The following is a 19,210-nucleotide window of genomic DNA, read 5'->3' as shown; positions in this document are numbered from 1 at the left end:
GTAGCTCCAAAAGTCTGACTGAATTATTACACAGATTACGCAAAAGGCTTTGTGGTGTGGAATCATTCATACACTTGTTCCCACCTCATTTTAGATTAGGAAAGTTCATTAAATCCTTTCACTGTGCAGTAAGAAAATTCCTCTACCTGCCCTCCCTTCCTCTGGATTTCTAGGGCAGCTCTCTAAGCAGCTCCCACTCACAAAACCCTGGAGTTGGCTGTACTGTTTTACACCTGGGTATCTCCCTGGTGACAGCCTGCTGCTTTTGCTAAAGGAGTGGCCACATCAGTGTGCCAGACACTCACTTTAAAACTTGTTCCCAGATCCTGGGCTCTCCCTCCGTTCTTGGCACTCAGCCCTTTCCCTGCAGGGTGGGGTGGAGCTGCCATCTTCCTACTGAGTAAGATTATTAACTCCTTTTTTTTTCTCCTTGACTCGTTCTGAAGTTGGGGCACACCTACAAAGTGCCTCATGCCCTACATTCACTGCATCTGATTTCACAGCTCCATTTCAGATCTTTCAAGAGATGTGGAAGTATAGCACTACAAACTTCAGCGCTGAAGATGCACTGAGTTTTGTTTTCAGAAGGTTGTTGATAGTTTGATACGAGAATGGAAGAAAAGAGAAATCATTTAGTGCAATGGCTTGTGGTACGATCACTGCATTATTGAAAGGAAAATTAAAACCACATTACATAAAAAGACACTAATAGCAGAGCTAGAACAGTTGTGTTCAGAATTAATGAGATAAAACTCATCTTTAATTTGTCTGTGCCAAGAACCCTTTGGGTATTTCTCATCTGTTTTGTCCATTTGCATTACATCTTTATGGGAAGTACTTCTGGACTTCAGGGTAAAACAAAAGTCTCAGTATGAAACATCTATGAACTTTTCTTTCAGCATCACAGGTTCTTTCCACAGAGCATCACTCAGAAACAGGATGAAGCATTGATTGTTGCTGTACTTTTCAAGTTGCTCAAATGGCAAGAAATGTTCTGCATTTGCCACATGTTGTACTTTCATATATTCAGAATCTTTAGTTTGTCATCTCGTCCAAGCCTCTGCAGCAGTTTGTTTCAGACTCAGTCTGTTTTCCTGTGGGCTGAGTTCATTCCCATTGTCTGGCACTTGCTGCAGATGGAGATGGTTTCACAGACAAATGCTGCACCTTGGCTGAGCCATATCATTTCCCAATGCCCTGGCAACTTCTGACACCTGAGCCCCAGCTTTCCATGCAGAGTCATGCCTGGCCCATGGATGAGCTGGAGATAGCGTGCATGCTGCATCTTGAGAAGAGTACAAGGCATTCTGAGTAGTTCTTTGCATAAAGATAACGCTGTGAAAGTCAGGCTGTCTGTGAAGAGAGGGAGCTGTGGCTGTGGTAGAGGAACTGGGGTCTCAGTGGGAGACTGACAGGAGAATTTTGATTGGAATGGGTTGCAGGTCCCCAGCAACAGGCAACCCCTTCCCCAGGGGGCTCAAAACAAGTCTCAAAGGGGCACCAACAGCACAGGACAGGCTGTACAAGTGTTCTGCTGATAAAAATCCTGAAGTTCAGCTTTGTACCAGCCTCTTCCCACCTTTAACCTCTGGTGACGCAGACTGGAGCTCCTCACGTAACCTCCCCTTGCAGATTGCAGCTTCAGGGCAGACAGGGCTGAGGAAGAGTGCCTGCTGTGCTCTGGCCATCTGTGGGCACTGGGGAGAATCACTTGGCTGTGCACTCACACCTTTTTCCAAAAGAGAAGAACTCTGGCAGCTTTCTCTGGACCTGACCCATGCTGGTCCCAGTGCAGGCTGAAAGGTAGAGACAGCCAGACCTGTGCCATGGGAGGCATGAAGGATTTGTTTCCATACTGTGGCTATGTATTTCCCTCTAAATAAATAAGCTTTCTGGAACACAGACCAGTGCTATTTGTCCAAAATATTTGCTGAACTTAGTCCTAACTTGTTTGTAGCAGAGTAGATGGAACTAATGACCCATGGGAGAGGTATCAGACTGCAATGTTTTGAGTACAAAAGTAGAGAGTGACACATATCTTGTTGTATCACTGAGCAGGAACTTATACACTTCAGGGCTCCTGTTCTATTTCTTTGTTTGGAGTTTTTAATTGTGCATCCTGCCTCAGACTCTGACTCCTGGAAAACTTATGAGAAGTAAAAAGTGTATTTCAAACTGTTAGTGTTTCCATATTTAGTTCATTCTCCATAGCTGTTAATGACCCTTTTTCACGTATGAAGACATTTAATTAATAGTGATCTTATTTTTAGAAACTTGTTGTTTGAAACCCCCTTGCCACAGCTCTGGTTACCACAGATGGTTATATCCAGACTTAGTTTCTGTCACCAAGTCTCTTTCGCTAATGTATATTGTTAAGAGGAAAGAGTTGATGCAAGGGTATGCATCAAACCAGTTTGAAAAAGGAAAATATTAATCCATACCTGTCTAATTTCAATACCATAAGTTGAAACAAAACACAGCATGGGATAAAGCAGAAAAAGGGCTGTTTCTAAGGAATGTACATATGTTGTGAGCATGGGTCCCTTTTGCAGACCCTCTGTGTCTTGGCTCCTACTGTGCAAATTCATAGACTAATCTGTGCAAGGCTCATTAAAACTTTCAGGATTTAGAAAATGTTTATTACGTTCAACAGTCAGCTACGGGACTATCTCAGGGCAGACAGATGCTTCATGGTGTGGTCTAGCTAGGCCAGCTGCATTAAATTTCTTAATTCTTTTGTACTCCCACTCAGCAGCTGCTTCATGATGGACTCCATTTCCAGACCAGTTACTGAGTTTTGCCTTGATCTCTACAAAAAGCTCAACAGAAGTGCAGAGGACATAAATATTGTCTTCTCTCCAATGAGCATTTCTGTTGCCCTGGCCCTGCTCCATCTTGGTGCAAAAAACAACACTGCTGCTCAGATAGAAAAAGTGAGTATGAATGAACCATGGTGAGGTGCTTCCACATTGCTTACTGTTCCCTTGATGGAAATGTTGGGCATCCCAGCATGGCACACGTGTGAGTGTCTCACAGGAAAGATGCACAAGGGCAGGCACAGGTGCTGCCTCCACAGCTGTGCTTGGAGCACTGTCATCCCTGCCATCTGCTGGTGTGAGTCTCATCATGCCCCCTGCAAGAGCACAGAGCAAGGGCTGACTGAGGGGAGGTGACACAGCACAGTGGGGTGTTCTGGCTTTCCTCAAGCCTGCTGGCAGAATAGCAGGCTTTATTTCAGAATTATGGGCAGGCGTTTCTTCTTGTGGTTGCTGTGAGAATCCTGAGAGTGGGAGTCTGGGAGGGCAGTGTGGAGAGCTGCAGACACCTGAAGGGGTTGCACCTGGGTGGCTGGAAGCATTAGCTCACTTGTCCCTTATGATATTCAAGACTCAAAATGTCAGAGACCCAGGAGGGCAAGGAGGAGCTGAAGAGGGCCACCCCTCCAGTCACTGTGCCTTTACTTCCTGCAGGGCAAGTTCTGGTTTTTACAGCCTTTCTTTTATTTTCTTTTTTTTTTCTTTCTTCTCTTTACTACGAGTGGCAAAAGACCAGTAACCCTAAGGCAGAAATTCTCACCAGGTTGTGGTGGTTGACCTCTGCTGTGGCTGCCAGGTGCCCACCCAGACATTTTCTCAGAGTCTGTTTTCTTTGCACAGAGACCACACTTGCAGCCCCCTGGGTACCATAACCCTGCCACACCAATATTTAGAGAGGGACTCCTGCTTATTTTAGGAAAGCAGTGGGAATTGTTCAATATCAGTATCCTCTACAAAACAAGAGTAAGTCTATGTATGATGAAGCATTATTATAATAGAAAAGCTACTGAAAATTTTTCAGTGATGTATTTTCACAGTAGAAACAAGGACTGGTTTGCGTTAAGAGCACTGTGGTTTTGATCTATTTCTTAAACTGATGCTAATGCTAAGAATGATTGCAAGAAGCCAGTTTTGATGTTTCTAAAGAAAATGAATTTTCTCTTGCTTAGGGCAACTTTTTTTTGGAAATTTAAGGTAACTGTAGCAATGAAAACACAAATAAAATATAACAATGAAAATACAAATCAAATATAAACATTTCAAGGTAGTGAAGAGAAACATTTTGAGAGATTAAGTGCAAGTTCTTGGTTTGTTAATATAGAAAAATGAGTCTGAACATGAACATATGAACAAGTTCAAATCTTTCACGTCAGCCGACGAGTGAAGCTGATAAAACATTCTTCATGAATCTACGCCACTTACCCAATACAGCAAAGCAAAGCTTTTAAAGAAGGAATGTGGTTTTATACCAGTTACAATTGACATAACTTGACATCTTCATCTGCAGGTGCTCCATGTCAGGAAAGCCGCAGGAAGAACGAGTCTTGTACATGATCACGAGAGTGCAGCCTCAGAAATGGATCCCGAAGGAAGCCCGGAGAGTCACCCGTCCTTCTCAGATGTGCGTCCTTGGGAGGGGAGCCCTGCCTTCACTGCCTGGTCACCCAGCGCGGGTAGAACACTAGGGTTTGCCACTGGAGGGAGTCAAGATCACATGCCGAGTCTGCCTAATCCTCTAGGAAATGACTAATACAAGGTTTTGTTTCATTAAAGGCCAGTAAGTCAATACCAAAGCTTTCAGTGATCTCATCTGAAGGAGGATCAGGCTACAAAGCTTGGACTAGCTGGATTTAAGAATTAGTACAGCAGGAGTTAGCCTTATAGTGTTATCTAATTAAGATGCAAATTAGCAACCAAAGCTGTACAGAGGAATCACTTTAATTGTGTTTGTCTTATTCCCAGTGTAACAAGGAGGGGGACCTTAACCATAAAGTGTTCCAGGAGCTGCTTTTACAACTACAAAACCTGGGTGAAAAGTATGTTTTAACCTTGGCCAACAATCTCTTTATGCAACAAGGATTTGAACTCCAGCAGGTAAGTCACCTGCTAACTGCTGTGGCCATGACCTCCAGCTTCCTCGAGCTGTAGCTGTGAGCCTCACTGTTGCCCCTCTTGTGTGTGTTTTGGAGCACACGATGTGCTACATGGAGCTGTAGCTCTTGAAGCTGGTGGGAAAGAGACAGGACTGTCAATTTTCCATGCTTTTATAAAAATAAATAAAAAAACCACAAACAAACCACTCTGTGGATATCAAAGGCTACAGAGCAAAAACAAAGCAGGGATCTGTTAATTTCTTGGCATATGTGTGCAGTTACCCAGAGAAGAACCTATGGCCAAAAATGGCCTATTCAAGCTGCCTGTAAAGTACCTACTTCAGGTCTTGCAAGTGGGAAAGCTGGGGCAGCAGTAAGCTTGGAGAGGTTTATCTCCAGGGAGGTTGTACAGGTTCATGCACAGGGCTGCTCTGCTGAACTTCTTGCTCCTTTCCTACAGAATGACTGAGTGGTCTTGAGACAACTTGGTATGGCTAACTTATTAGTCACATCTTTGCTTTTCTGTCAATTATTTTGATACTTAAGCATGAAACAACTCATCTTGCATTTTTTCTATTTCTTTGATTTTTTTATTTGAAACCTCAGTTATGCAGTTCTCCATGACAAGACTCTTTCTTCTGGTTTTCTTTATACTTATTTACATTTTTGACCTATGCTTTAGAATAATTATCTCTTCTTCAAAGATCCTCTGAATAATCTTCAGATACTTGACATTTCCAAAATGAAGTTTTGCCTTATGGACTCAAAAGGTCCCTCACTATTTCTAAAATACTATTGAGCAATTGATTTCTTTCAGAAGGTGGTAAGTGCATGATAGATTTGACCAATTCATAATCTTTACTTTGCTTTACAGCAATTTCTAAGGTGTACCAAGGAACTGTATGGATCAATGCTGCAAATAGTGGACTTTCATGGTGCTGTTGAAGCTGCCAGAAGAAAAATTAATGCTTGGGTTGAAAGTGAGACACAAGGTAAAACAAAGCAAAACCATAGCCATTCTATCACTGCCTTCCTACATGGGTTCAACAAATGAAATTCCAGGATAGGAAAAGCAAAGACGTGTTCATGTTTCTGTGTGTTCACTCTTGTGCTGTTTAAGGGTAGTTTGTCTTCCCATGTGCTCTTGAAATATTAGAGTAAGTTACCAGCTAAATTATTTACGAGTTAAAGGTATGTTTGCTGTAATATATTTTTTTATTCCCACCCTTGTACCTGGCCTGATAATTGCAGTAATAACCCCAGTTCCCCCCATCCTCCCTGGCTGGTAACAGGGCAGAAGAATCTTGTTTACCTATTTTGGTTTTGTCCTTTGAATAAACCGAGAACTGTATTTCTAAGTTTTTCCAAAACTAAGTTCACAGATCAATAATAGAATCTCAGTCCCAAGTCTTAATGACAGCTAACAAATACTTCTGTGTTTCAAAATTCCCTTTAGGTAAAATCAAGGAACTCTTTGCACCTGGTGTGATTGATGGACATGCATTGCTGGTGCTTGTGAATGTAATCTACTTCAAAGCATCCTGGGAACTCAGGTTCGATGAAGAAAAAACAGTTCAGAGTGATTTTAAACTGAATCAGGTACATCTACATTCTGTAAACCTTTGTATTATTCACCTTAGATACTGTGAGCATTGCAGCAAGCATAACAATGTCCGGGGCTGATCTGCCCTGTGAGTAGGGTGTGGGTGTGTTGGGAACTTAACTTCCCTCCCCGTTGGGTAGAGGTGTGGGTAAGAGCTGTATTGCCTAACTGTGTAATTTTCTTTTCAATAGAACAGAAAGAAACCTGTGCAGATGATGTACCAGAAAGGCAAATTTAAACTGGGCTACATTGAGGAGGTGGCTGCTCAAATCCTTGAACTCCCTTATGCTCAGAAGTCACTGAGCATGATGATCCTGCTGCCAGGTGATGTGGCTGATGGATCTGTCAGTGGGCTGGAGCAGGTAAGGCAGTACATGTCATGGACTAGGGCTGGGAGCCAGTTGTCTGAATTAACACTGTGTAAAGATGTAAATTTTTCAAAGCTTCCCACCTATTTTAATCTCCTTTCCCTCCCCCCAACTTACAGATTGAAAGCACAATCACCTATGAAAATTTAATGCTGTGGGCCTCCTCAGAGAACATGTTTGAGACAACAGTGGAGGTTTACCTGCCCCGATTCAAGCTAGAAGGCACCTTTAACCTCAACGAGGTTTTACAAGAGATGGGCATGACCGACATCTTCACTGAATCCAAAGCTGACCTTTCTGCAATGACGTTTGCAAAATCTCTGGTGCTGTCAAACGTTGTCCACAAGGCGTATGTGGAAGTCAATGAGGAAGGCACCGTGGCAGCGGCTGGCACGGGAGCTTCCATTGTCAGGAGGTCTCTGCCTATCACTGAGGTGTTCATGGCTAATCACCCTTTCTTGTTCTTTATTAGACACAATCCTACCAATACTATAGTTTTCTTTGGCAAACTCTGTTCACCTTAAAATCAGGGCCATTTTCTAACACTGTGAGGAACATCTGGATGAAAAGCAGAAATTCTATTTTTCTCCCCAATGCTTTCTTAATCCTTTGATAGCTAGTTTGTACTCCAAAATAAACACTGCAGCCAGTTTTGTTTAGAACCTATGAATTGGATGCTCTGCCACTAGGCCCTTGATTTGTAAAATATTGATATGAATCCAGAATACAAGTAAATTGTACCTTAAACTCACTGGATATGAATAACATTTTGTTTCCTTGATGTGTACATGTTCATGGTGACAAATAGGATTGAGGTCAAAAGGGACCTCTGGAGATCATCTGGTCCACCTCCCCTGCATGAACAGGGCCATCTACTGCTGGTTGCCCAAGACCAAGTCCAGATGCCTTTTGGATACCTCCAAAGATGGAGGGTCCACCACCTGTCTGGACAATCTCTCCTAAGTCCATGTTAAGTTCTCAAATAACTCCAAAGAGAGTTTTGTATGCATGGTGTCTGCAGGAACAGGATACAAAACCATGTATTCCTAAAGATGGTTAATTATTTGCATAGTATAGAAGGCTGTCTTTTATATGGGGATAAATCAAATTAATTATCTCAAGGTTTCAAAGAATAGGAAGAAAATGGTCTAAAGCATCCCACTGAATTTACCAATGTGGAACACTGTAGCAATGAACTTCCAAGAAATTTGTTTTCCTATATTGCTGTGTGGTGAATTTAAAAGTTCCGAGATGCAAATCTGAGAGACAGAGCTCTCTCCATGCTTTGAAAAATGAGGAAAGGTTTTTTTAAAGTGAAGTATAAATCATGGAAATCACAGTTAAACATAACCTGCTAATGTTTGTGGGGAAAAAAATTAAACTTCTTTCCAGCTGATAGGGAGATAATTTGCTGGTTTAGCAGAAGTGATGTCTTCCTCTGAAGGATGAGGTTTAAAAAATTAACATTTGTAATGTGCTTTTTAAATTTATATGTATAATGGAGAATCAATGAATAACATGTTTAATGTTATATATGGCTTCAGAAAGGAGAAGACACACTAAAATAATGATGTGTCTCTCCTAAATAGAACATAAGCTGGTTTTAAGCTTGTACATCCCAAAAGCCATCTGAAAGAAAAATTCCCTCATCCAAAATTTGTAGGCATTTTGTTTTCTCTTTTTGTAAATTTCTAGCAGGTATCATTTCCCTTTGCTTGCTCTGAACTATCTTGATGTGAGCAATTAGATGCTTTGCCCATGTTGAAATTCAGGAGCAAGGTAGGATGAGGTGTAAATTCCTGGAGAACATCTAGTGAATGGATTCAAAGCAAGCCTTATGAAAGCCGTTTAAATAGAGCTTCTGAAAAAGGCCATTACAATTACTCTTTTTTTTTTTTAAATTCAAAATAGTACTTCTCCAGTGGAGAAATTCATGTGGCTCAGGGGGGCTGAAGGGCTTGTATTGCATATCCTTGCTGGAATTCAAGCCTTCAGCTCTCAATAGAATGCACCAAGTGCTCTCAGGCTTTAGCATAGGCTGCAGGGCAAAACTGCCCACCTTCCTTTTGAAGCCCTTACATGAAGGAGTGCAGCTTAAAGGCACCAGAAGAGACCTCCAGGACAGACAACTTTGCAGTTCAATAACTGCATTATAGATGAGTTCTGGTTTCCAGGCTCTGGTGCCATTCCTGTTTTAGTCCAGTAACAGAGGAAAAAAATTATCTCTATGTGGATGTCTATCCTAACTAGAATGCTATGGAAGAATTTTTGTCTACATTTTTCTGATAGCATGAATTTCCTTCACTTATTTAATATCTGCCTAGAAAAGAACATAGTGAACGAAGTAGGTCAGCTGTGAGCTTCATCTCAGTTCTTCAGAGTGCTGCTGTGCAGCTTTTTCATCTGAATCCTCATGCGTGAAATTAGATGTTCTTAGTTATGGGATGCGAGTCACAGCTTTTGTGTAAGAGCACTGCCACCTACACATCTCCAAGATTATTTTGCAATCCTCCCTCACTTGAGTGCTACAGTTTGGAAACAGAGCCCAGCTTTTCCACACGCTTGCTGACACTAATAAACATGCTGAAAAAGCACTCCCAAAGGACCTCTCTCAGAAATCCTGATGGATGCCTTATTTCCTCATGCTATGCCTTATGAGGCAGGTAGCTTTTGGCATAGTCCTAGTTGCAGCCTGGAACCTCACAACACCAGCTACTGCTCTGCCTCCACTCACACCCTGACAGCTCCTTTCCCAAGAAACACCCCCTGCAGCCCACTCTGCTGCCTCTCACTTCTCTCCCCTGCAATCTGTCAGCACAAAGCAGTCCCAAACATGGGTCAGCAATGACCAATCCTGCCTTTTCCACAGCCCTCAGCTTGCCCAGTGAGGAATCATCTCACTAAATTGTAGCGGGACGACTGCTGTGGGGAAAGGCTTTCTCAAACAAAAGTTTCATCACGGGAAAGGTCCCCTCAGTCATATTTTCAGATTATATCCATGCAATCATTGCATGTTATCTGGTGGAGACTTTGCTGCATTTTTCTCGATGGGTTCAACTGCTGTTCTTCTGTGAGAAATGCAATATTCTGCCTAGAGCAGTGCTGAGCACAGAGCCTGTTGGCCTAAAATACAGGCATTGCCCAGCCCACAGCCACCCTCCAGACACCAGGAGGAAACATTGAAAAAACTGACTGCTGCTTGTGATGCAGAGCAGCCTCCAGGGATGAAGGAGGAGTGCTTTGTCATGGTGGAGCCATTTCCTTGCTCATGAATGGTGATGGATATGAAGCATCCTGGAAGACATGCTCAAGGGCTTTTGGTGTAACTTTTGTACCCCAGACAGGAACAACTCCACCTTGTTGCCTTATTTGCTTGTTGCTTGGTGCAAACCTTACAGAGGTGCAGACTGACAGTGGCTGTGGAGCTCAACAAAAGCCTCAGAAGCCCCATGTACATTTCAAGCCATAACCATTGATGCCTCAACCTCCCCAGGCTGTTCTGCTGAAACATGTGGACTAGGCCTAGGGTACAGGAAATCAGATCCATAGCTGGAATACGGCAGCAAATATCCAGAACTGACAGCCTCAGCTATGCTCCCATACCACTGTCTAACTTCCTGTGGTGTTGTGAGAAAAATCCACATCCAGTATGATGTACTTCAGTGAACCACAGTATCTGAAGCTTGGTCAGTACTTCTAAACCATGAAGCAGTTCTTGCAAGAAGCCCAGGATGTTGATGATGTGTCTGTGTTGACACAAGAGTATAGCCTTTAGGAAAAAAAAAAAGTGAGGAGATGAAAGTGACTGCAGAGCTAGCTGGAGCAAATAGGGGAAGGGCTTTTTTTTTGGAAGTTAATGAAGAAGGAATGGAGGCAGATGCTGCTACAGGGGTGACCAGAAGAATGCTTTGCCTCTGTAATTTCTTACGAGTTCAAAGCTGACCTGTTCCTTTTGTTGGTCAAACACAATCCAAGCAAGAACATTGTCTGCTTTGGCTGATGTTCCCCCGAAGGGTAGAGCAGGTTCTGCTTCTTTTTGCACAAAGAGAGCACAATACTGTGGTAGAAAGGAGTAAGGCATAAATAAGATGTTGCTATCAAGCACCACTGACATTTCCTGATATCTGTATTTTAGAACCCCAGAAAAAACAGCATATTACTTCAGCAAGACAGCTGGAAAAATTATAATGGGCCTTTCCTGTTTAGAGCTCTTCTCAAACAAATGAACACACTTAATGGAGTTTATTTAATTCTTATTTCATTCTTATTTCACTCTTAGCCAGGAAAACTCCCATTGAAGTGGAGTTGTCTAAAGAGTTGGATGATGTGCTGTGTAAATCAAAAGTCCATCATGATGCCTCCCATCCTCAGCCACATGACAAGGCTTATGGTGGGGATGCAGTCCAGGAGGTGTTGCATGCCTCTGTCCCCAGCCCCCAGGTCCCAAGCCAGAGACAGCTCAGTGCTGAACCCCCCACTTTCCTCTCACGTGTCTCCAGTAACCCTGACTCCAATGCCTGAATGCCACCACTGGGGAAGGCTCTTGGCTGCCATGAAGGCAGTGAAACCCACAGGTCATGTTCATGTCCTGAGCGAGTCTCCATACAGATGTTAGGCATGGAGATATGTAAAGATTGTCCCACACTCTTCTCCTCAGACACTCTCTCCAGGCCCTCCCTTTGGAAGTAGTAAAGTGTGGTAACAATAAAATTATTCAAAGCATTTAATTGGTATAGCTTTTGAACCTTGATTTGAAGGTTGCCTTAGGCACTCAGTGCTTTTGAACATCTGCCACGTCTTGTCTCTTGCCTGTTGTATTTCATCCATGAACTACAACCACAGCAAACTGTAATTTACCACCACCAAGAACTTGAATGTCTTTCATCTTCGTTTCTCTGACCTGTCATTCTGAAAATAATAATGAATGCAAAAGGTAGGGTTTTTTAAGTATCACTATGAAACTTTTTAAGAAAATTCTTCTCTAGTGTTCTGCTGTTTGACATGTGCCTGAAAAACCATGGTCCTTGGGGACCATGAGATGTTTGGCCTTGGAGGAAGGTTGTTCTAAGTCTACAATTTCTCATCCTGCCAGTTCTATGACCCTCTGCCTGATGAGTGGGAAATAATCCTACTGTTCAATACAGAGGCGACTGCTGACAGGAAAGTATTTCTTGATCCAGAATTTCATAATAGATGAAAGCCCTGCTAAAGTACCATATTATTTTCAGAATATATTGATGCAATTGTCCTGTGTCTGCACTGGGGTGCACTGAGTGTGACTGAGATGGAACTGACTGTGTTCACAGCAGCCTGTATGGTGGTCTTTTGGGATTTCTGCCTAAAACAGTGTGGATATATTTTGGCCACTGCTGAACTATACTGCAAAAGCAATTATGGTCTAATTCTGGTCTAATTCTGCCTGCACATTTTTTTCAATTATACAAAATGTGTTTATAAGCTATTAAAACATCAGTGAACATTGGTGGAGTTATGATGGATTTATACTCATGTCTGAGAACAGAATTCAGTCCTGATAGATTTACACTCAAGTCTGAGAACAAAATTCAGTCCCATTTCTCTAGCTGAGCAGGAAGACAAAAGGACCATCTTAAATTTTCAATTTAGAAATGAATGCACAGAGTATTGTTCCTCCATGTAGCACAAATGCAGACAAAGTGAGAATATATTTAGGGGTACATCCATCCTTTTCTACTTTACAAATACAGCAGGAAAAAATTAACCATGTTTTAAATATATAGTAAACTTTAGCTCTGCAAGTGAATATGTGGGAGGCTTTCCCAAATCTCAAATGAGAAGGCTTGCTGGCAGGGTCAGAGCTTTGAAGTCTCCCCACAGGCATTTGATGGTGTTCCAGATCCCGTTTACCTCCTATGGCTTACTGGTAATGTTTACTTTGTAAGAAAAAAAATAAAAAGTAGGGAGAGGGCCAAATGGCACCTTCCCCCAGCAGTAATACTGGCTGTGTGTGCTTCTGTACCAGGGCAACTCTGTTCCATTGGCACCCAGAGAGTTGCAAGGGAAATGTTGTGTCACAATTTCTCACCCACTCTTAATGTCCCTTCATCAGCATGTTGTAGTTAGAAACCTGACTTCATCTGGAGCAATGTGAGGCTCTGTGAATTTCACTTGGGTGTCCCAGGCCAAACACCAAAGCTATTGAACAACGTGTTCTGTCAAGACATTCTTGTTTGCATCCAGTGGTTATTCAGGAACACAATAGCAGGGACTACTTCATATGTTCTGCATGAAGTAGTGGTTCTTGGAAGCATAATGTGTTTAACTCAAGTTTTCTTAAATATCTTATTCTGTGCATAAAAGTACCTTGTTTTATGAGGGATATTGGAAAGTGTTGCTGGCTGGTCTCAGGTTCCCCATTAGATTATACAAAAGTGTTTACAACTAGCCAGGATACAAGTATCTGGGATTCACAAGGTCGTGTGTCTGGGTTACAGGAAGGCCAGAAGAAGAAGAGCTGCCAAATTTTATCCAGGATAATATGACAGCAAAAACTTTATCAATGGTGAAATCCAATGGAACTGAGGGAAAGCAGAAATGTGAAGAGATATAGGGAATTATTTTTCAGGACAGTTCAGTAATTAGCCCAGGAATGTAAGAATTTGAATTGCAGAATGAAGAAATGATATATTGTACAAATTCCATGGAAGTATGGGGAAACATACCATTTGCACATCTGTATTATTCTGTGGCCTGAAGAAGAACCTTTTTCCATGGGAACAAATTTTCTTTTCACACCTCATTTGGAGCTGAATCAGTTTACATTGCTTGAAAATTTGACCCTGTGTTTTCAAATTATCCACCTCCCTGCTCCTCACAGTGCTTGGCAGACTAGGAAGGGTATTTTCAAATCTCATTTTGTTTTCAAAACTCAATCACTAAAAATATGTGCACAATATTGGCAAACAAGCTCCATTTCTGGACCTGTTATACATCTGACTTCACTAGCTGTAAGGACTGGCAATAATATCCACACTAACGTTTATGCAAATAACATACGGGACTACTGAGCCACCACTGCATAATTTGAGTAGGTATGCAAATTATACCACATGGATTGTCACAGGAATGTGGAAGAACAATTATTTTTAACACGCAGACTGATGGCCAAAAGCAATTCCTTTTTCCTCAGAACGATGAAAATAATACAATGTGCCACAGGGTTGAAGGGTGTTTCAGGTTTCCAAGTCCATAATTTGGAAAAGTAGCTCAGTAGCTAACAGTACCCACAGGTTTTGAGTAGTATGATTAGTGTAGTGTTAACTCTGTTCTTACTGTTAAGGTAAGGAAACCCAGCTTATAAAATGACTTAAATTGCCACAAAGAAATGATATCCAGAAATATTATAAATGAGATCACTCAGCCTGAATCGCCTTATAAAACAGGGTCATCATGCAGAAATATTTATCTCGGTAGTCCTATCACCTTACACTATGGAAGTCTGTTAAGAAGACATATGCAGACATCCCTGCCTACAAATGCAATTTCCTGTTAGTCAAAGCTCATGAATAAGTGGGAAAGGGTGTGAGCAGAGAATGTACAGGCAGAACTGGCGTATTGCTAAAGCTATTTTTGGATGATGATAAGTGAATCAAAGATGAAGATGAAGACTATTTTGTTGTTATTTTGTGTCATGTCTTAATTTCCTTGGGGAGTAAATGGAGTTTATTATGAATGGGGCTTACTGCAATTGTGGAAAAGCTTCTGGTGCACAAATAAATTCAGTTGGAAAAACAACAGTGCTGAGCTCACCTTTACCCTGGCAAGTTGAATGTCCAGCATGGGGTGGCTCAGGTCTCTGCAAAGTTCACGCTCATCAATTCCTTGTTGCCAGTAAATTCAGTATTGGAGAATCAGCAGACAGCAGTGCTATTTATAAGCTGACACTCGGTTTTCAATAGGTTCTTGATTCATACAACCTGAAGATCACCGTAATGTATATCAGAATCTGCTCATGTGGTGCTTCCCAAATGAGCTGAGACTGTCAGCAACATTTGAAGCATCTCCAACTTCCTCAACTTCAAGAGGTCTGTTTTCTGTCATACTAGTTTCTGTGTATCACCACAGATACTTTATCACCCTAATTGCTCTGATATATTGTATAAACTTGTTATTTGCTGTAGCAGATGTCTGACAAACAGGGAGGGGGGGGCCCTCTTGGCCAGTGAAAATCAAAGGAGTCCTTGTTTTATTATTGCTATTCAGCAACTTCACTTATCTAATGGTACCTTTTCTCACAAGCAACCTCAGACAAATCAGGTACTCACTCTTTAATTACCACCTGAGCAGGGTGGTAGCAGAGCGTGTGTTTTGTAAGATGAAAGGGACAAGAAAAGCCTTTGCTGTCAAACTTGAGATCAGCCTCTGGTTCCTTGACAAGAATCTGCTTCCCTGCCTTCTACATCCTGCAGACACTGACAGCAAGGGAAGCACATGGCTGCAAACAGTGAGGAAAAAAGCCAAAGAAGAGCTGTAGACATCCACCTTTCTCACATTCTCTTGAAGCAAAGAATAATCACAAGGAATATGCTGGTGGTCTGTTCTTCTGCTGTGAGTCATTGCTCCTTGCTGTGAGGTTGTGTTCTGCTGATTGACATCACCAACTGGATCTTTGTTCCTTGCTTTGGCCTTCCTATGCTTATCTCATCCATGTAATCAGAACTCTTAGTGGTTTGAAAATCATATCGAGAAGTCTTCATTCCCTTGGTCCTGGCTCCAAGGACATCAGTAGCATTAAAAAATGTTGCTGGAAAGTGAAGCAAAATTTTGAGTTTGCTGTGTATTTGCAGTCAAAATAACTGTAAATAGATAAATAGTGCTGGGCAAAACTTATCCCTAAGGTTGTAGTGCTATTTACAGTCTTATCTAAATGTGTGGAATTTTAGGTTTAGAAAGCAGGTCATTCTGCAATCCATTCCTCTGTGCCTTAAAAACAACTTCACTATGATAAGCATCTGACCACCAGCTAAAAGGGCTGTCTTTGAAATGTGAATTCTTGACAGAGCAGTCTAACTATCTGAAACAAAAACTGTCACTGCCTTTGTACTTGCAGTACTTTTACATCTTCATCTTCCTTTCCACACAGCAGCATCTCAGCAACCACCGATCTGTAACCTTTAGAAAAAGTCCTCCTGATATTTATCCTTTCCTTTTAACAAGTTATCAATGGAAATGAATAAAGAGAGTCTCCTGACTCTGAGACTACTGAGACCATCTTCAATCCCCTTCGTTTTTCTCTGGCCTGCAGTGAACCTCTGCATTACTCAAAGAGCAAGAAGGGAGTCACAGATCTGGAAAATGCAGTGCAAGTCCTAGTCCAGCCCTCTGTTCAACAGCAGGATGAGCTGTAGCTTTGCCTTTCCCAGCAAGCATTTGTGTAGTGAGTCTCCTCAAAACCTACAATCCAGGAGACCCTTCAATCTGCTTGAGCAAAAACTCCTGGATTTCCCAGACATTCCCACTGAAAAACTATCTCTGTCTAAGCCACACTCTAACTACACTAAACTAACCAAGAAGAGAACAAAATAGCGAAGCAGGAGACTAGAAGAACAGCAGAGAATGTTCCTTTCTGGGAATGAATGCCTGTCCAACTCCATTGTCTGTAATTTGACCTCTGACAGAAAGTTATTCATGTGAAACAAGTATCCACCAAATAAAAAAATGAAGCCATAGTTAATCTTTATATTAACTCAAAATGAATTATGGATACAAGTACCTACAAAACCAGAGAAATAACAAACAATGATGAAGAAACCTGGAGAAACCTGCTCACTTAAAACAGTTAAGACAAGAGCTCAAATGTATTAGAAAACTAAGCAGGGGTTAAGAGAGTAGTGTTTCACTCTTTGAGCATATTAGATAACTCAAACTTTGCTTTAACAGATTCCTACAAAGAATGCATTTTAAGGTACTTGTGGCTTTTAGCACATACCCTTGTGCCAGAAGGTCATGAATTATTGTGCTTCAGGATTGCAATTTTCCATTAGCTGTATTAATATGGATTAAAAATTGCCAGTATTCCTGAAAGAAAAATACTTGGTTGTGTCTTGCTGCTCAAAACTCTCCTTTCTGTTCTGGGAGACACCTGGATGCTACTCTGACTTAAAGCTGTTACATCTTGAAGCTCCTACTGGTATACTTCCCCCCTCTTATATTCCACAACATTTTTTTTCCAACTGTGCTATGCCTAGTGCCCAAAGCAAGAATGCAGAGAACAGCCCATCGCCAGAAGAAGGGGAACAGCATCTGCCCAGTTCTGCTCTGCAGTTCACTGTCGGTGGCACTGTGAGTGCTGGGGAGTCCATTCAGTGCAGGTAGCTCAGGGTGCAGCTGTAGGCTGAGCTCTGGGTGGGAGCCCCAAGCAAGGGACCACAAAGTGCCCACCCAGTGCAGAACAAAGGGCCCAGGGAACTGTGGCCTGGCCAGGGAACCAGACACTTGGAGACACAGCAGGAGCCAAGGACCCTAGACTTTCCCACCCTTAGGTTGTGAGGGCATAAAAGTCCAAGGTGGTGTCCTTTCTTTGGGGTCCCTCCTTGGAGGCACTAGCTCGAGCAGATATTTTGTTATTGCACCATGATTAAATTATTTTAAGGATTGAGATGTCTGGGGCTCTGTCATGGTAAGGGAATATGCTGTGACTGTGGGTGTGGGGGATGCAGCTGTGCAATGGCCTTGATCCCAGCTTGGTTGGTGCAGATGTAACTGCTGGAGTGGCTCCTGGATGGTCAGACAGGGAAGTTTCCTTGGCACTGAGGAACAGGCTCAGCAGGTAGGTCTTTAGGTGACAGTGTAGAGAGCAGCCAGAAACCAGGAAAGTGAGCCAGATACTTCTTTGGGAAATTTTCTTGTCCCTGTGTTAAGCAAGTTAAACCAGACTCCATGGCTGTCATTGCTTCAGGCAAAATCTGTGCAGGTCTGACTCTCTTGTTCTCAGGGCTTGAATGAGCAATGCACTTTTAATTTCTCTTTCCTCCCAAGAAATAGCTATGAGAAAATTCAAACCAAAACAGAGTTAAACCCATGACTACCTTATGACTGATAGGAAACTGCCTTCAGAGTTTCCTAAATACCAGAGAAGCCTATTATCCAGTTGGGTAGATGTGTAAATATATCTTAGTAGTGATAACTAAATACTTGTTACAAAATAGTGTTGTTAGTGCTTGCATACACTCATGTGAATATTTGCCCACCCACACACCACGTCAACCTGAATGTGATTAAGGACCATTTCTCAGGGAAATAACACCAGAGGTATACTACTTCTTATAAGTAGGTTGCTGTGTCCCTGCTGCCTATGCCTTGCTGAAGCCATATAAGACAATGATCAGGTGTCCTCAGAGACATTTACAAAAAAAAAGAGGAGTAATGAGAAGTTCTGGGCTAAACTTAAGCTGTAGTTTAGCCCAGAACTAAATCAGTGGGCTGGTTATAGCAGTATAATTATTTCTACTACAAAAACTGTATGCTGCATTCATTGGTGCCACTTCTGACATCAAAACACAACAAAATTCTTAGAATTAATTTCTTTACAGGTGAAAAACTCCTCTAAAATTGCCTTTGTTTCTAGGAGTTTGTTTTCTTATTTTATAACTAAGATTGTATTTTAATGTCTTAGCATGCATTTAAAATCGTGACTTTTTTTTCTGAACTCCTAGGGATATCAAAAAATTCAAGATTCCACAACAGGTCCTCTAATTATACTAACTGGTTGCAACAGACAAGAATGTGATTCATCGTGAGTGAAATTTATGCTGCCACTGGGAGTGGCAATGGTTTTATATGCCATTGCTCCAGAAGCTCCATCAAGAAGCTCGACTGTCAAGTTGACACCATCAGTCTTGAGGAGAAGGTAAATATCTCCATGATCTTTAATTCTGAATGACAGAACTAGGATCTGTGGATCAATATGTCCATTAATGATATACATACCTCCTTTGCACATATATATGGCATGTGACATATTTCGAGGAAGTGATAATATTTCCAAGTTGCTGTGCAAAGTTTTGTACTACATTAAAATGTATGGGCTGTGTAACGAATCTGTGCTTAACTTGTACAATGGTACTTCTAAACTTCTACTTTCCAAGTGTGCTTCTAAAGATTAATATCATTTGTCACTTCTGTATGACCCAGGCCAGGAATTTATAAGAACACAGTCTTTCTATAATGTGCTATCTTTCAAACGTTCATATGGATAATTTAATTCTTTTTGTGTAATAGGGGAAATATCCTTACTACATGCATGGAGGAAATTGTTCAGACTCAGTAAGAATCAAACTATATGTGACTTAG

General features: G+C 41.8%; 1 protein-coding gene across 1 annotated transcript; it reads left to right on the top strand.

Moving 5' to 3' along the window:
- Positions 1-2,765: 2,765 nt before the first annotated feature.
- Positions 2,766-7,404, top strand: LOC134045890 (serpin B12-like). Its single transcript, XM_062496035.1, is given in 7 exon segments — positions 2,766-2,933; positions 4,324-4,417; positions 4,744-4,910; positions 5,784-5,901; positions 6,366-6,508; positions 6,704-6,874; positions 7,000-7,404. Coding segments are annotated over 7 exon segments (1,266 nt in total).
- Positions 7,405-19,210: the final 11,806 nt, after the last annotated feature.

Source organism: Cinclus cinclus, chromosome 1 (genome assembly GCF_963662255.1).
Source record: "Cinclus cinclus chromosome 1, bCinCin1.1, whole genome shotgun sequence".
NCBI classification, from domain to species: Eukaryota; Metazoa; Chordata; class Aves; order Passeriformes; family Cinclidae; genus Cinclus; species Cinclus cinclus.
This window is presented reverse-complemented; position numbering and strand designations above follow the sequence as displayed.